Raw genomic sequence first — 17,593 nt, 5'->3', positions numbered from 1 at the left:
CTGCTTTCTGTTAAAGACAGAAAAGTTAAATCCAGGCAGAAACGTCTTCCTCCAGATCGCACTGTTGGTCAGTAGCCAAGATGGGCAAAAAGAGATGCGACTCCAAATTCTCAGTGTATTGTTCTGTCCATTACAACTCTAGATCAGGACAACAAGGTATGGATATAGAAATATAGCAAGAATCTTCCAGTATCACAGAGGATATCATCATGGTCTCCTGCAGAACCTGAATGCTATTGCCTCAGTAAAGTGGGAAAACAATGGCTAACAAAATAACAAATGGAAAACAGATTCTGAACAGATATTTAAAACTGCACTGGTATTTAGCCCTTAAAGGCTTGCATTTGGTCAAAAGGGTACACAGACTCTGTGCATCAATGGATGGTGTCCCCCTTAATTCAATTCTTGGTGAAATCAAATTCACTGTTTTAAGAATCTATCACTCTTATCAGAAATGCTAGCATCTGTCCTAAAGCAAAAATGCAGCACAAATCACAACTGTTCTGTATTGGTGCAGGAAGAGTGAAACTTGCAGAGCATTTCAAAGCCAAGAAACAACTGATGAGAGAGAATTAATCAGTTATAAACTTTTGATGAGAGCTGATCATTTACCATTTAAAAAGTTGCGCTGGTTTTCCAAAATTTGGTTAATTTCATGGATCCACAGCTGGCGGACTCCCGGACTGGCAGAATGCAAAACAAAGGTCTCCGTGGCATCACCCGTTCTTGATGTTAGTGCAAATTTACATGGATCACTGTCCACATTTTCCTCCAGGGAAAGGCAACTCACCTTCACGCAAAAAGAGAATTTCCTTTATGTATTTTCTGAGAAACACACTGCTCAAATCTTTCACATGGTAGCTCAGAGTCAAATCTCCAAACGTGATTAAGTTAACCATCCATTTACTCAGTAAAATAATGCTAAGGATTAACATAGGTCATTTTTGGTACAACCAAAATGTCAACAATGAACAGTCTCATTCTACAGCAGCCTTTGCCCTGGAGACTGCAGTAACTGCTCGCTGACAGATGTACTGCACTAATTCACTGTAAGTATAGCTTAATGCTCTCCATCAACCCTCACTCTCCCCTTGTGTTATTTAAAATGCTAAGCCCACTTTAGAGCTCTAGCAATGGCTCATACCAAAGCCTTCTTCTGCAGAAACAGTAATGTTGTGAAACAGGCTGCCCCACCAGCACAGAACACGATATGCAGCTGGTATGCAGAGCAGCAAGGCAAATAAGAGGAAGCAGGATCCACCCAAAATGCTTCATGAGGAGTGCTGGCGAGCACTGCTAGGAACAGCTTTTGTCTCTGAGAAGAGTTGAAGCAAGAATAAATGTTTTTTTTTGGGGGGAGAGGGGGGACGGGGGAGGGAAAGGATTTTCTTGTAGGAGAGCTGACACAACCAAGAAGGTGGAACTACTACGTGCAAAAGTTACCCACCCATTTGGACTGACTGCAGCTGAAATTGATCAGAAGAGATACTTACAGAGTTTTCCTTATTTGCAATGATTTCACTTTGCAGTGTACACACAGCACAGAGTTGAAGACTGAACTGTGGATGTTTGTCCAGCTTTGAACAAGAGCAACGGCTTTGGGATGCTTCACATGGGAAGCATCAAAGAGCTGGAATCTCAAGATTTCCATTTCTCATAGTTAGCACAAATCCAGTAGGAAGTAATCTCAGGAAATGACTGACACCTTGCTGTGCTTTAAGACTTCACACCTAGATGTCACTGGGATTCTACACTGAATAAGAAACTGTTACCTTTGTGTCCCCCTGCACAAATGCTGCTAAGACTCACACACAACAGTTACCTTGATACTGTTTTTAAACAAGAATCCGGGCATGGAGAAACCTTTCTTTTTATCTAGCGGCTCACTGAAAATGACAATCTGCTCAAACAGGAAGACTCGTCTCTCCTTGCAGCGTGGCAGAAGACCTGCATCCTGGTCTGTAACCAAGAATGTGTCCTGGAGTAGCAGCTTACCCTGGGCTACAATTTTACCCTAAAAACAGAAGCAAGTGGAAACATTTAGCACAACTCTTCATTTTTTTTCCAATCAACCTTAGCAGATGTCCATGCCAAAATTGCTTTGAGTATCTCCCAGACTCTTAGAGCATTCATTAATACATAAGAAATTCCTATGTCTTTTTTCAGAAAACAATGAAAATACACACCCTTCCTGGCTTTTATTTTCATTTTGCAGTTGAAGGCTTGTTAAAAGTACTGATTAATACTTAAGGGCAACAAGATTTGTGAAGGGCTTGGAGAATATGCCCTAAGAGGAGTGACTGAAGGAACTGGGGCTGTTTAGTCTGGGGAAGAGGAAGCTGAGGGGAGACCTTATTGCTCTCTTCAAATACCTGAAAGGTGATTGCAGCGAGAGTGAGGCTGGTCTCTTCTCACTGGTGACAGGACGAGGGGAAATGGCCTCAAATTGCACCAAGGTAAGTTTAGGTTGGATATCAGGAAACACTTCCTTATCAAAAGGGCTGTTAAGCACTGGAATAGGCTACCCAGGAGGCGGTTGAGTCACCATCCCTGGATGTGTTTAAAAACCATTTGGCTGTGGTGCTCAGGGACTTGATTTAGCAGAGGGTTGTTATTGTTAGGGTAGTATGGTTAGGCTCTGGTTAGGCTTGATGATTTTTAAGGTCTTTTCCAACCTGAGCAATTCTATGATTCTATGATTAAACAATTCTATGATTGAAACTACAGGACTTTCATTATTCTGTTCTCAAAAAGCTCCTTTCCTACCACTTCTCATTTATTCTTCTAATGTTTTCCAGAGTGCTGAAAAGGGAAAGAATCCAAATTCATACCTACATTACAAAGCAGAAAGGGTTTCACAGTATGTGACAATGATCTGGCTCATACATATTGCATCAACAGTCAATTTTCATCTCTTCCAGCCTAGCTTAGTGACTGTGCACCCTACCCTCCTTCTCCCCATCAATGCTTTCCATAATGTTAGTATCTAATTTCTACAGCACTTGACAAAATGTGTTGACAAAAACTCACTGAAAAATCCCAACCAACTTACATCAAATCCTTGCAGACGGCCAACATTCATCATGTCATTACACCGTTTTGGTACTATACACATGACCTCTACAGCTCTCTGTTCAAGACAGATAAAAAGTCAGAGCTTAATTTTCCAAATATATGTTAACAGAATAAAATTTTGTTTCATCTGCTATGGTTACTTTAGAACAGAAAGTAATGTGAAAAGTAAACACATTATAAGCACGAGATCCTTAAGAAGATCAGAAGAGGAAAATAACGTCAAAACAAGTTCAGAATAAAGAGCATTGAAATCACTGAGAGAAAACATTTCAAGTACCTCTAGTTCTGTTGTATCAAGGTTAGCTTTTTTAGAATATTTGAGGAAATCCTGAAAAAGGAAAAAAAAATAGTGTAAGTTTTGTGCTCATTAAATCACACAGAGAAGATCTATATTTGCTATATTCTCTGTCAGAGAACGAGAGACTGCAGAACACACATACAATTTTTTTTTTCTTTTTAAAGCTTCTTCCTGTGGTGCTCTCCTCTGCATACTTTTAAACATTTATTAGCTCTTCTGTTTTAGAATATACAAGACATATATTAAGACAACAGTTCCAGGGTTGCTTTTCAGTAAACATTTAAGTGTAGTTAAAATGGTTGCATGTATAGATGAAGAAGTTGGGACGAATCTTATCTAGAGATGAACACAGTTGGGATATCCCCCTCCCCTTTGTATGACATTAGTACTAATTCTAAACATTTTAACATTTTCCACATCACTGACTTGAATTCAGTTGAACTTTAACTGTTTAAACAAACAAAAAAACAACGCAACATTTAATTGTCCAATCTATTTACTTCAATTTTCAAAGCTACCTAAATATGGTCAGAAAATAATCACATGACATTGCTTACAGATCTGGGTTCTATTATGTAGGAGAGAAGAGCATAAGCAATTATTTAAAAAGGGAAAACATAATTTACCACATATTACATTATTCAACTCAGAGCTGCTTTACCTTTAGTAATAGCTGGTATTTCATAATTCTCTGCACAGGTTTTATTAACAAGTCTGTGAGCTGAAGTCTGTGGCCCAGGCGTTGCTTTAGATCCTGAGGGTTGTAAAACAAAGATTTTTTTGGCTTCAGATATTGCTTAGTTCAGTTAGAAACACAGCAGCATACATTACTATTAATGGCTATCAGAGTAGAAACTGGCAAAGACAGAGCAGAATTTGATCTTCAATTAGCAAAAGATGGAGTTCTTTCCCTGTATCACTTTTGCTTTGGAACTATTCTCTCCTCCTAGCATCTTCTATGTCTTTTTGAAAAAGAATGTGTACTGAAACATAATTCCTAACTCACAGATTGTTGGTCATCTAACATCAGAATTTCACTTATATATACTGCTAACCATCCTGATTAAGGCTAGTAAAGATGGTATTATTAATTAATTAATATCTAAAGTTCAAATATAAGATTAATACGTTGTTAGAAACCTGTATCATCCTTGAGAAATCAGAACAGAAATGGCAAGAAATTACAATTTAAGACAACAACAGCCACACGTGCTGTCCTTTTTTAACCAACAGATCTGATAACGCGTAGGGTTTGTTGGTGCACACATCTTCTCTCAAGAACTTACCTCAAAAAATGTGTCAATGTATTCTGAGACAATGTGCTCAGACTTTGGTTTGTTCTGGCAGTAAACTATGTACATGTGCAACCTTCTCTCCTAGAAAAACAAGGATGCAGAATGATACATTATCATTGGGAAAAAAGCATGCCAGATTGAAATAGAGTACATTTCACAAAACTACACATCTGAAAACCATTTATTTGGGGATACCACGATGATTTCAGAAAGCAAACACAAGTCAAAACATTGACGCGGTTATATATACACTCCTGAAGATCAGATGCATAGAGACAATAGCTTAGAAAGTTCCTTAATAAACTCTACAGAAATGGTTACATTCTTTATTTAGCAACAAAAATGAAGAAAGCCTCTGAAATATTACAAATTTGAGTGCCTTTTATTTGAATTATCTAGTTACTACTATAGTATAACAGCATCCTCCTCCTGTTTAGCTGTACAGAGTAATTAGAAGAAACCTGTCTATCCTTTATGTAGCATTAGCTGTCCTATTCAAGTTTGTGTGCAGTAACAGGTGATGTAGCCTCAGAACAGTGGTGCTAGTACTTCTGAACTCTGAGTCTGTATTGTGTGTGTGCACGTGTTTTTAAATTGAGGCAACAAAGAAAAAAAGGGAGCGTAGCTTTGATACTAAGATTCTTTCTTGATTACCACCTTGATGGTTAAGAAACACAGATGTGTCATATGTGTCTATAATCAGTTCCAGATTCTTCCTAATCGTTTCGCCAGGACTGCTTTTCCTGGTCAGAGAATTAAAGAGCAATGACCAGTAATGAAAAAAAAGAAGAAAAAAAAAAAAAAGAAAAAAGAAGAAAAAAAAAGAAGTAAAATGAAGCTTGAAATTGATACAAAGCACAGATTAAAATGATTAATAGAATTTTTCACATTCTAGCTGGTAGTTAGGGTTGTGCTAGAAGATGTTACATGTCACAACATGCCTTTCCATCTGCAATATAAGTGTGCCTTTCAAAGACAATTCAGTTCAAATAAATATACGAGGAGAAAGTAAAACAGCAATGGGAAGAATTACTCCCTTGGTTTCATCACATTACACCAGTGTCAAGATTCTCCCCTCTCCCTTCGCTTTTCATTTTTTTTTTTTTTTTAATAATCCCTTGGAAATCAAACAGCTGGCTCCTCATCATTAGTCAAGGAATTAAGCCTGACTTCCAGTTACTGTTCAATCAATGATTGGCTCTCTATTTTTTGCTATTCTGGTGCTGACTTCAAACATAAGACCACTGGGAAAATTTGAAACCCACTAAATATGCTTAAACCTAGTCTGTCCTTTGTCTTGTGCAAACAATCACGTTTAGCAGGCACGTTTTCTTTCATCTACCTTATGTGATTTGGAGTACTCTGAGAATTCATCTCAAATAGATACCCAATTGTTCTTTGACACAATAATATGCCCCAAAAAAGATTATAGGAGAGTGACTGAGTGACTAGTGGCACATAATTTTTGATATTATCTAGTTTCTAGATAGCTAGTTTATCTAATTTCCTTCCGAAGTGTTACCATATCCAGATGCATCACACAGGCACTCCTTTTAGTAAACAGATGAAAAGGGGGGAAAACTGTAAAGAATTATAAAGGGTACAGTGTTGGACTAAAATTAAACACCATGAATGTCTGGCACTCACTGTTTCTTCCCCTGGTGAAAAGGGATGAATCCCAAACACTGGTGTGATTCTCAAAAAGGGAACGAATACAGAACTAGAAAACCCAGAACTAGAAAACCCAGCTTTCCTATTTCCTGCTTGCTGTCTTCCAAGGCAGTGCACTGATATCTAGGTTTTGATATCCACATTTAGAAGACAGGTGTGTATCATCATATGAAATAACAGTTCCCTCAACAGAACTGCAACTGAATTGACAAATGGAGCCCATACTCATATTTCTTCTTAGAAGGCTACAGCCAACAAAAAACCAAAGCTATTTACTTAGGCCACTTAGAAGCTCTTACAATCTCTCCTCCTCTTACAATGAGGAATATTTTATAGCACTTTCTTAACTATGTTTCATCATAGATATATTCTTAAAAAACGTGTCTGTTGGTAAGAACATACTAGACCTTGGCCATAGAAGACATTTGCACTTACATGCTTAACAAACAGGGATCCCAGCTTTTCTGGATCTTCAAGGCACTTCTCCAACTCTCCTAAAAAGAAGCTGAACATAAACAAAGTTAAGCATTTTTTTCTGATAGCATATATTATGGCAACAAGTGATTACAAGGCAATCTTATTACAAGATACATTTTGCATCCTATCAGCTGTGTTGGATATTAACACATTTCCAAAATGACAATATTAACAGTGTAATATTTTACTACATATTCCAAATGGACACACATGCCAACATGGAAAAATACTTGTATTCAATAAATTTTCATTCATGTACTGATCGAAATTTTTCTCCTACCTAGTTTAGAGTGGTTGAGGTGTTCATATTGCCATGCTAATCTCTGAGAAATTCATTAAAGATTATATTCTTAAACAGAGAAATCTAAATCTCAAACAAACACATGAGTTCTGCACAATGTTACCCATACTAGAGATTCTTATCCGAAGCAGCTGTGATACATAAACAAATCTTCATACCAACATTTTTGAGCAGAATCTACTAAATAAATAAGTAAAAGCACATGACTAAGTGTATTTACCTTGTTTCTAAATATTTGAGGGAACAAAAATTTTCTTTAAGTCAATTTAGTATTTTTAGGTAGAATTGTTCACTAGCAGGCTTACAAGTTAGATATACTTACTCTCTGTGCCAGTCGTAAATCTGGTGAATATTTCCAAATACAATCTTGTCTTTGCCTTTCATATCATCAGGAACACCATCTTCTTTCATAAGTGCCATGTAACCCTGCAACAATGCAAAGAAACTCACTTTTAATATCCCAACTTAAAAAAACTGAGGGTAACCTTGTAATCTCCCTTTCCTCAGAAGCCTTTCAAGCTGACCAGAATAACAATTTGCTTGGGACAGAAAGCCAAAGAAATCATAAAACTGTTTTACACATAACTTCTCCTGAACTATGGTTACAAAATATTGTACTGAAGATAATTATATTCATGAATGATATTTCATAGGAATATTATCAAAAGGCCACCTTTTGCCTCAGAGGTTAATATCTGTAGTTTCCCCCATAGTGTGGAAGAGATGAATGTTTCTTTGGTGGAAGATTTAGAGCTAAAACCAAATTTTGGCCGTGCAAGAAGAAAATTTAGTGCCTTTCTTTCTCCTCCTTCTGTTAAGCATTGAACATAGATAGGCCGAAATTCACTGTTACGTGCATTTTCTCTGGTTTTCCATATGTGTTTCATTGGTAACTCAACGTTATGCATTCCCCTAAAGTCTCATCTCTTTTACAGAAGATGAAAATACAAAGTCTAAGAGAAGCTTAGCAGTAGGGAAGGAGCAAGCCTTCCAAATTCAGGATAGCTCCTCTACCCGCTTAGCCTACAATGTTTTTTGAATTTAGCAATGTTAAATAGATAAATAAATTGAGTTGCACAGTTGGTTGATACCACATAAAAAAAAAAAAACTAATGAAAAACAACATACCTCAACTACGTAGCCCAGATCTCGTACGTAGTCACGCTCTGTCTCCACTAATTCCTGCAAGACGTAGCTACAGGGGAAAGGAAATGGCGAACACACATTTCATTAAAAATGCTTTTAAAAAAGGATTAATGACATACATAGCCTTTTAGACATTTGCATAGCTGATAAACACAGCTGAAAACGAAGGATTAATGCACACAGTTTCTAAGCAAAATGCTTCTTTGATTATGAAACTGGAACATGCTAGCTTCTGTTTATCACAAGTTAGATGTTTTCCTACATGTGTCATTTAAATTAAACATTTAACTACTGTTTAAAATAAAATGCTAGTATATCTCTGATCTGGACTCTTAAGCACAATAACAAGCATGTTTTTCTTCTACCATGGTAACACTTAACTACTACAAAAGGAATTAAGAATCCCTGAAGAATGGCACAGGGGTATAGAAGAAGGGAAATGATCATTTTTTGAAGCCTAAAAGACCTCTGAATATTTAAACATTTGCATATTTTTGCTTAACTGAGATTGACATATTACAAAAGTCAAACAAAAGTGCGACTGAAATTAAGTTATAGGAAATTTATTCTGTGACTAGTGTTTGAGGAAAGAATTTTTTCTTTACATAATGTAATTGCATGCTCGATACCTAACACAAGTCCTCTTCTTTCCAGATTAACAGCTTCTGCTGTCAGTTCAAAATGGACATTTTTTAAACAGGCCTTTTCTCTCTTCAAAACATTATTAAGAACAGAGTGAAAATGAGATCTTACTGTCGTCTTTTTAAGGAGCTGGATTTCCTTTCTTCCATCTCATCTATAGGTGATGATGAGGAGAGAAGAGAGTTATCTGAAGGGTTGAAGGATGGACTGCTGCTGTCACCTTGATCTACTAACAAGGAACTTGGACGGTCTTCCAAGGCCTAAAAATGTATTCAAGAAAGGACAACGACATTTATTTCCTTTTTAGTCTCCAGATGTATTTACATAGATCTGTGTATGGGAACCTATGGAATACCAATTATTGTATCTTGGCAAAAGAGGTCTCAAACTTTGGGGAAACCTATCAAAAACTTTGTTTTCCGGGACAGAAAATCTAACTTCATAGAAGCACAACACATTTTAAATATCACTCTCTCCTTCACATGAGAAGAATGCAGTTCAATTAGTTTGAGCAGAACGGGCTGAAAGTCAGAATGTCCAGCTGAGGATGTAAGTACTTCTGTAGTAGAAACTACACGCGTGTGTACTTATTGACAGAGGTTAAATTATATTTATCACTGTTTAGTTCTCTCATACGTAAGCTATTTTCAAAAATAAATGGAACAACTTTAAAGAGAATTTTTTGGAAGTTATATTTTTAATCACAACAGAAGTGGCATTTTTTTGTCAAACATTTTATTTTATTAATTGGCCAACATACTGATTTGCTTTTGAGCTTGACAGCTCAAATCCTAGGAAACGATCTCTCTCTTCTGCCAGATAAATGGTTTCCAACACACAGACTGCTCAGTCTTATTGTTTGTTTAGAAGATGGAGAAGCCATAGGAGAAATAATATGAACAAATTTCTTTGAAATATTTACTGGACTTCTTTAATCTAAACCCATAATCTTGGATCAAGCTATTGTTATATATCACATTTCCTTGCATGTGTTACAGTCTTTAACGCAAGACAGATTTACTTCACCAGGATGGGGTTCCATAATCTTTTTTTTTTTCTTCCTACAAAAATTAAAACCCAATAATAACATGACAGCCCAAAAAGTTGGAAAAACTGACCCTTGGCTACACGTGTGAAATGAGAACATCTCCAGCAGGGACTATATGCAAGGATCATTAATCTACATCCACTGCTAGGCTGTATGGAAGAGATGTGAACTATTAAATTTTCCATTTACAAAAGGCTGCTTTGAATTGTCTCACAGATGACTTCTTATTCACCCTCGCAGTGCAACAGAAGAAAAAACTGAAGTTAACACTTTAAGCATGCAGAAATTATTTATGCAATAATGTAAGTTAAGTTTAAGTCTTTCTGAATGAGGTAATGGAAAAGCCAATTTTTCATTCTGAAATTCAAAGCTGCTTAAATATAAGAAGAATCTGGGAAATATCAACTTCTGGTAACATGAGTTTGCCAAGTTATGTCTCTCTGCAGAGTCTTCACAGTGGCACTTCTACTAAGTCCAAAGAGGTGTTCTGTATGTTGCAGAAGCCAGACTGAAAATTATTAAGAGAATAGATTGGAAAGGACCATCTAGCCCAATGCCCCAGCTCAAACAGGGTCAGCTAGAACATGTTTTCTAGGACCATGTCCAGCTGAGTTTTGAATACAGAGACTGTGGAATTAGCTATACAATCTACTCTTTTCCAGTGAGAATTTTCAGTAACACAGAAACTTGGAAACATAAACTTCAAAAATCTGACAAAATTATGCCTACTTAATTTGTTTGCAAATGGAGCCAGTAACATTCAAACCAATTCTCTCTTGCTCTTTATAGGTATTATTTGTATAGGTATTATCACATTGCCTAAAGAACAGCTAGATAGCACAAGCTGTTTGATCAGTATCTGTTTTACTTAGCAAGACTTACTTCTAGGTTTTAGATTTAGTTTCAGAGATTCTTCTAATGCGGCTCTATGAGGCAAATTAGGGTAATTCTGGGTCTTAGCATCTGTTTTTCTGCTCGGACATTTCCTTTTTTGCTGGTAGGATATGCATTTTCTTTGTTCACCTCTCCTTCACATCTATTGTTTTTCATCTCTCTGCAGTGCCATTCACCTATTTTCTAAGTGAGTCCACAGAAGAGGGTGTACAAAGTGACCCATACTCCAGCCCCAAAAGTGACTTTTGAAACACACATGACATTTCACACACTGAAGTTGTATGCTGAGGATGAACATGGAGCTTTTCTCTAAATAGCACGTTAGGACTTGCTGTCTGCCAGTCAGTCTCACCATTTTGCTTTTGACGAGCTCTTCAATTGCGCTGACTAGTTCTGCAGCACTGGGCGTCTCAGAGCTGGTAGGCCGCACCAATAATCGAGAAGAGGTCTGTGCAATGACATAAAGCAAGAAAATCTAGTGTCAGCTTGGCATTTGCTCAAGAATAAAGGTACTCAGTAATTGTCAGCATAACACTACAATCATCCCAAGTTAGGCAAATGGAAGTGGAAATTTTAAGTAAAGCCCACAAAGCTAAACGTTGAAAGAACATTGTGCCTTTTGTTATAATTACTGAAATAAAAATTTCTGTTCCTACATGCAATAGAAGCTAAGGAAATATCCTTCATCTTGCTGAATATAATAATGCCTGACAAACAGCTATAAAAATCACCTGAGCTGACCTAATGAACAACAAATGGTTTGTTAACATATTTTATTGCTGGTAAAACAAATCTACAATTGCAGAAAATAAACAAGAACCGAGAGGGCATGAAATACAAGCTGAAAAACCAGTTAAAATAAGAAAAAATACACCAGTAACTCAGGGGCATCTATTTTTCTAAAGGAGCTGGAGTACATTGCTCAGATTCAGAGGGGAAATTGAGCTCACCATTCCTTGTGCCATCCATTTTCCCCAATCGTATGTGTAGAGTACAGAAGATCTCTGGCCTCAAGCTATAAAATGCCAGTTTATAGATACAACTGAAGGCAAAAGGTGTTCACAGTAAAGGATTTTGGGGAGGGCCATTAAATTCAGTCTCAGTAATTTGCAAACAGAATTGTTTGCACATTACTTTTATCATTAAATAACTGGAAAATGGAAACAGTGCAATATGAACCTTACTTCATATTACGAACAGAACAGTGAACATCGTGTAATACAGGGTAAGCTGTTCTGCAAATGTTTCCAACAAATTGGACAAAGAACTGGCACATATAACAGCTTAACACAGGAGGTTCTTCTCAAATCAACTAGGGTGTGACAAGGCTTTCATAGGTCAATATAAAAAGCAATATACATAATTTAGGTAGTTTGCCTTGTATTTGCCTTATTTGGAAAGGAAAATAGGGGATGGGTAAGCAAAGGAAATACAGACAACTTTAAATGGAAAGATATGGGAACTGAGCCAAAGCAGAGACAGAACACAAGTCAACATAATGCTGCATCAATTTACAAAAAAGAGAAAACAAAAAGCGAAAATAATTAGTTTCATATTAGCATAACTGATCTTGAAATTTAATACTGCTTATCCAAAAATTAAATGCAAACAACTTGTAAACTGCCATCAAATGTAAATCCATGAAGTGTGCAATGATTCTATCAAAAAGAATACATACTGTGCAGACGAGCTCTTAGGGGAGAAAATGACTGTATTATTTAGTGATATTAGACATATCAGCATTGCCTAGCACACAATATTTGCATGCATACCAAAAACTTGGCAAGCCCAGAGCTAGCATGTCTTTCAGGCAACTGTATACTCTTGACATCTAACTAGCAATCAGTTTTTTCCAAAGCTGTGCTGGTATGCAACTTTTGGATATGGAGTTTAGCTCAGCCTCACAAAATACTGTCAGCATTGTCATCAGGCTCTGGTCAAAGTCTGTTCTATCTGTTGCTCTGTTGGGAGTATATCATAGAATCACAGAATAGCTTGGGTTGGAAATGACCTCAAGAATCATGAATCTCCAACCCCCCTGCCACATGCAGGGCCACCAACCTCCACATTTAATACTAGACCAGGCTGCCCAGGGCCCCATTCAACCTGGCCTTGAACACCTCCAGGGATGGGGCATCCACAACCTCTCTGGGCAGCCTGTTCCAGCAGCTCACCACTCTCATAGTAAAGAACTCCCCCTGATATCCAACCTAAACCTTCCCTCCTTCAACTTAAAACCATTTCCTCTTGTCCTGCCATTATCAACCCTTGTGAAGAGTTGACTCCCTCCTGTTTGTAGGCTTCCTTTAGGTACTGGAAGGCTGCAATGAGGTCACCCCACAGCCTTATTTTCTCCAGGCTGAACAAGCCCAGCTCCCTCAGCCTGTCTGCACAGGGGAGGTGCTCCAACCCTCTGATCATCTTTGTGAACCCTCTCCAACAGCTCCCTGTCTTTCTCATATTGGGGGCTCCAGACATATGTGACTGTCAATTAAATTTCAGCACTGGTTGTTTCCCATCTCATGTAGTTATTTCATCTGAAAAAGAAGGAGCTGCTGGGCTGCACAGACAGTCTGCCAGTTGACCTTCTTCTCGATGATGTACTCTGGGAGCAGAAAGAAAGGTAGAGGGAGCAAAGGAGCACATGCAAGTGTGAGATACTGCTGGAGGCCACAGTAGGCTGAGTAGGGAGAAGCCCAGCAAAGCAGGGAGTTTCCAGCATGAGTAACGACCAGGAGCCACAGAGAGGAAGAAATGCGTGAAGTGAGGTGCAAACCAAAGCCAAACCTCTGAGGTCATGAAAAGGAGGAGACATTTCTTGGGATCCAAAGGAAACCACCTAACGTGGCAGAAATGTGAAAGACTCTACCCAGAAGGCAGACAACAGGGGACTTGTTGCAAGCCTTTTAACAATCAGAAGCTCTGTCAGTAGAGTCCTCTGAGTTCTGCTGGATAAAACTTCGCTCTGGCTTCTCACTTGTGTGTACTAAAAAACATTTGCTTTAGGTACTGGAAATCGGTGGTATGTCTTGGTGTGTGGAATTCAGGGTGGCACACAAGCTCCAAGACTAATACCACACAATGGGACTTCTTTGCCTCTTGCTGTGCAGTTTAAGTTACTTCAAAAACCGTCCCAATGTCCTTACAGCAGTGGGTGCGTGTAACCTTTAAATAAGTTTACTGGTGACAAAATGCTACTCAAAGCTGCTTGACTTTGCAAGAGAAATGCAAAAGTGAAAGGACACTATTTTTCAAGTATATCCCTTCACAAAACTGTTCTTGCACTGTAAAAAAGAACAAATAATAAGTAAAAGCCACTTTTATCTCAACAACATTTTATAAGGCTTTTTCTTTTTTTTTCTTTTTTTATTTTTTTTGGTATCACTGAAGGGGCATACAAATAAGGCAGCTAATTAGCAGCAACTTTAATGTATTTTCACCAACGTTATTTTTATGCTATTTATAAACCACAAAGTGAGATTATTTTCTAGCCCTAAAATATTATCCTGGGTCTGAAGATCAGCAAGATTTTAAAATGTCTGTTTTTGCCTTGTTTGTTTCAGGTCAAAATATTTACATCCCGCTACCCCAGCTCATTTATTACACTTTTCAAACTCAGAAAAAAGGTGGAAAATAAATACAAATAAAACATAGAAGCCAGACAGTTTTATCCTACAAATGACAACTTCAGGGATCATTGAGATCCTGATAGAAAGACAGTGGGATAAAAGGAAATAAAAGATTAACAAGATCAGCGAAAGCTGCACCACTCAAAACAGTGATCATTCACCCACAGTATTCACTAAGAGTGAATAAAACAGCTAAAAATTTTAAGCATCAAAACGGTGAGACGATTGTAATGTCAATAATTGCTGCACAAGTCCAGATAGTTTGCATTCTAAAACCCTCTATGTCCTGGTTTGACAGCTGCCCTCTAAAGATTTGATCAGTGTTAAAAATTGAAATAAACCCTCCCAATGTATGAACATCGTAACATTTAAGAAAAGGAAATTATATGCACATAAGATTTTCTTCATGCAATTACTACCGATATCCAGAAATTTCAACTGTTGACACAAAATTATTCATCATCCTTTCTGGCATATGTTTTCATTTTTTTCAACAAACAAAAGCAAAATAACCCTGAGCTGTACTATTACCCTAACTTGGTTATTAACTTTTTTGCACACCTGTAGGGTGCAAAATTCTATTAAAAAGAATAAAAATAATTTAAAAAACTATACAGCTATTAAGAAAACATTGAAGTCAACATGAACAGCTCTTTCTGCTAAGGTATGTACGTTGACTTTCCTTTTTCCCCCAGATATGAGGCTATTCAAAGTAATAGGGCTTGGTAAAGAATCTGTGATCTAAAATGGTTTCTAATATACAACTATTAATTTCCCAGATAAACTCTATATGCACATAATATTTAAAATTTAGTACCCAAAAGGTACGATTATAAAGCAATTATTTTCTAAACACAAGCATGGCATCTGTTCAATAGGTGTAAGTAGGCCTGCAAAACCGCCACGTTTCCCATTTCTGGATACAAAGGTCTAGAAGAAAAATTTCTGTTCTTACGTGTTTAAAACGAACATATTTTATTTACACACTTTCCCCAGTAAATCCCTTTTAATGATGGCACAGTGATTATTTCTGTCTATCATAAAGGCATACAGTATACATTACAAGACTTCAGGAAACAGAAGAAAGATTTGGGCAGACAGAGGTTGTTTCAACATGCAAAGCCTTCCCTGCTTCCTCTTCCTACCTTGTCATCCTGTGAATCAGGCTGGAGAAGACTGTGTTGCTGAATTGCCATGGGAGGAGGAAGTGGTACAGCATCCGCTCCCTCTTCACCTTCTTCCTCTCCACAGCTCTGCATGCCTGAAGAGGATGACTTTGAGAGAGTGCCACTGCTCAGCCCCTCGTTACGACCCCTCTGTAAATAAAATTAAGACATTCAAGCTCCGTTACCTCCTCAGCAGCATGAAGCTTGTTAAACACAAGTTAGTCTTAAGACTGTTCTGTAGATTCCCATCTCCCAACAAGTCAGTATGACACTATGCATACAGCTAAAAAAAAAAAAAAAAAAAAAAGATGATCATACACATGCGGGGAAAAAAAAATAAAAATTAGATGCTGTGGATTATGTTTTCATGGGCTGGAAACTGGACAAAGCAGATGAATTAAGATACTGAGAAGCAGACAGCTTGAAATTTACTACAGGAAGGTGCTGCCAAAGTAATGCTTCACAAGTTCAGTTCTGCAAAGTATGAGTCCCATTCTTCTAACTTACTAATTCAAGGACTTTGCATAGGAAGTTCATATCAAGATGTCTGAAGGCTATACGAATCCCTTATAACATAAAGTATTTTGTCAATTGTCTTTTCTTCTATCCACCTCCACCTTAAAGTAGTGAAAGCAGAATGCTTGTATGATGCTTACAGTTGTGATGAAAGACGGTCCCTCGAACTATATAAGAAACTATGAATTAGCAGAAGTTTAGTGCAGCTGAGTTCACAGGATAATTTAACCATGTTTAAAGGAACAAGTGTAGATGATAATTGCCCTTTCCTCACTTTAAGAAGGAAACCTGGCCGTAGGTTTTCTCTCATTCACAGAACTGCAGAATAATAGACACTCTCAAAATAATGCTACAGCTGCGTCAGACAGCTTCTTTCTACAGCGTGACCTTCAAGGACAGATGCCAATATTCTTTCCCAAGCTACAATTATCACTTCACCATGCTGCCAGGTCTCTAGTTTTTTGGGTTTTTTTTCCCCTCACTGTGTAACTCACAGTGTTCCAAGTCTGAAGCCAAATACATCAGAAGCAAGAAAAATAATTAATCAGGCAGTATATGCAGCAGTTCACTATTTCCTTCAGTGAAAAATGCCATGTTTATTATTTGGATGATGGTAACTACACTTCGATTTGAGGGGCCATCTTCTGCTCTAAGGCACATGTATAGCTTTAGGCAGGTCTCACTACGTAAATCTAGCAGAGACACAGAACCACGTTGCAGCCAGCTGCATGGAACACGTACCTCTTCAATAGTCTCATCTTGTGGGGTTGCTGCACTGTCATCAGAGTCCTTCTGAGAACCTGCATCAGCGCTTTTGCGAACCTCTCTACTCTTCTTGTGCTTGTGGGCCAGTTTTTTGACGTGCCCATCTGCTTTCCCACTGCTGAGACGCCTCACAGGACTGGTAAGCCATTTTCTCAAAGTGTTGCCAGGACGCTTGGGACCTGGGGAGCTCTGTGCCCCAATCATATGGGGTTGAAGCGATGTTACTGAAGCAGGAGGACTGGCATCATTGCTGGAGACTGAAAGGGAGTCTGAAAAAGAGTGAGGAGAGCATGTTAAAAGGGAGATACTGGTAAGTGAGAAACAAGGCGAACAGTAGTAATAGCCATTTGTTTAAACTCTCCACCTGTTTGACTTGGGAAAAAAGAAAATGGTGTTACTATCTTCTGCCAGTCAAAGACTGATGGTAACACAGCATTAACCATAAAATCATGCATATGAAAACTAGTAGATTATTCCTCACAGCTGCTAACATCACTTGAAACTCCACAACAAGCATAAGCCCTACTGGAAACTTGCATCAACCTCCCAAAGCTTACCTGCAACTTACTATGCTCGATCTAAGACATTCTTTTGGGGAAGTTTTACAGAAACTGAGGACTATCTGAAATACTTAGATTGGATGCATGAAAGAATTGAACAAATTACTTTA

At 37.8% G+C, this 17,593-nt stretch overlaps 1 protein-coding gene across 3 annotated transcripts in view; it reads right to left on the bottom strand.

Moving 5' to 3' along the window:
* TRIO (trio Rho guanine nucleotide exchange factor) overlaps positions 1-17,593 on the bottom strand; it is a 224,023-nt gene that overhangs the window by 14,473 nt on the left and 191,957 nt on the right. For all 3 annotated transcript variants that reach the window (XM_042808742.1, XM_042808744.1, XM_042808743.1), the window contains 13 exons: positions 16,900-17,192; positions 15,622-15,792; positions 11,200-11,295; positions 9,017-9,165; positions 8,246-8,312; positions 7,440-7,543; positions 6,775-6,844; positions 4,660-4,749; positions 4,035-4,127; positions 3,353-3,403; positions 3,053-3,130; positions 1,823-2,014; positions 613-790 (listed from right to left, as the gene is read on the bottom strand). In XM_042808742.1, the coding sequence (XP_042664676.1) occupies positions 613-790; positions 1,823-2,014; positions 3,053-3,130; positions 3,353-3,403; positions 4,035-4,127; positions 4,660-4,749; positions 6,775-6,844; positions 7,440-7,543; positions 8,246-8,312; positions 9,017-9,165; positions 11,200-11,295; positions 15,622-15,792; positions 16,900-17,192 (1,632 nt within the window). The remainder of the gene's footprint in view (positions 1-612; positions 791-1,822; positions 2,015-3,052; positions 3,131-3,352; positions 3,404-4,034; positions 4,128-4,659; positions 4,750-6,774; positions 6,845-7,439; positions 7,544-8,245; positions 8,313-9,016; positions 9,166-11,199; positions 11,296-15,621; positions 15,793-16,899; positions 17,193-17,593) is intronic.

Source organism: Centrocercus urophasianus, unplaced genomic scaffold, assembly GCF_019232065.1.
Source record: "Centrocercus urophasianus isolate 14NV4802_14NV808 unplaced genomic scaffold, USGS_Curo_1.0 seq_11, whole genome shotgun sequence".
NCBI classification, from domain to species: Eukaryota; Metazoa; Chordata; class Aves; order Galliformes; family Phasianidae; genus Centrocercus; species Centrocercus urophasianus.
The sequence above is the reverse complement of the archived record's forward strand: the minus strand, read 5'-3'. Positions and strand labels throughout refer to the sequence as shown.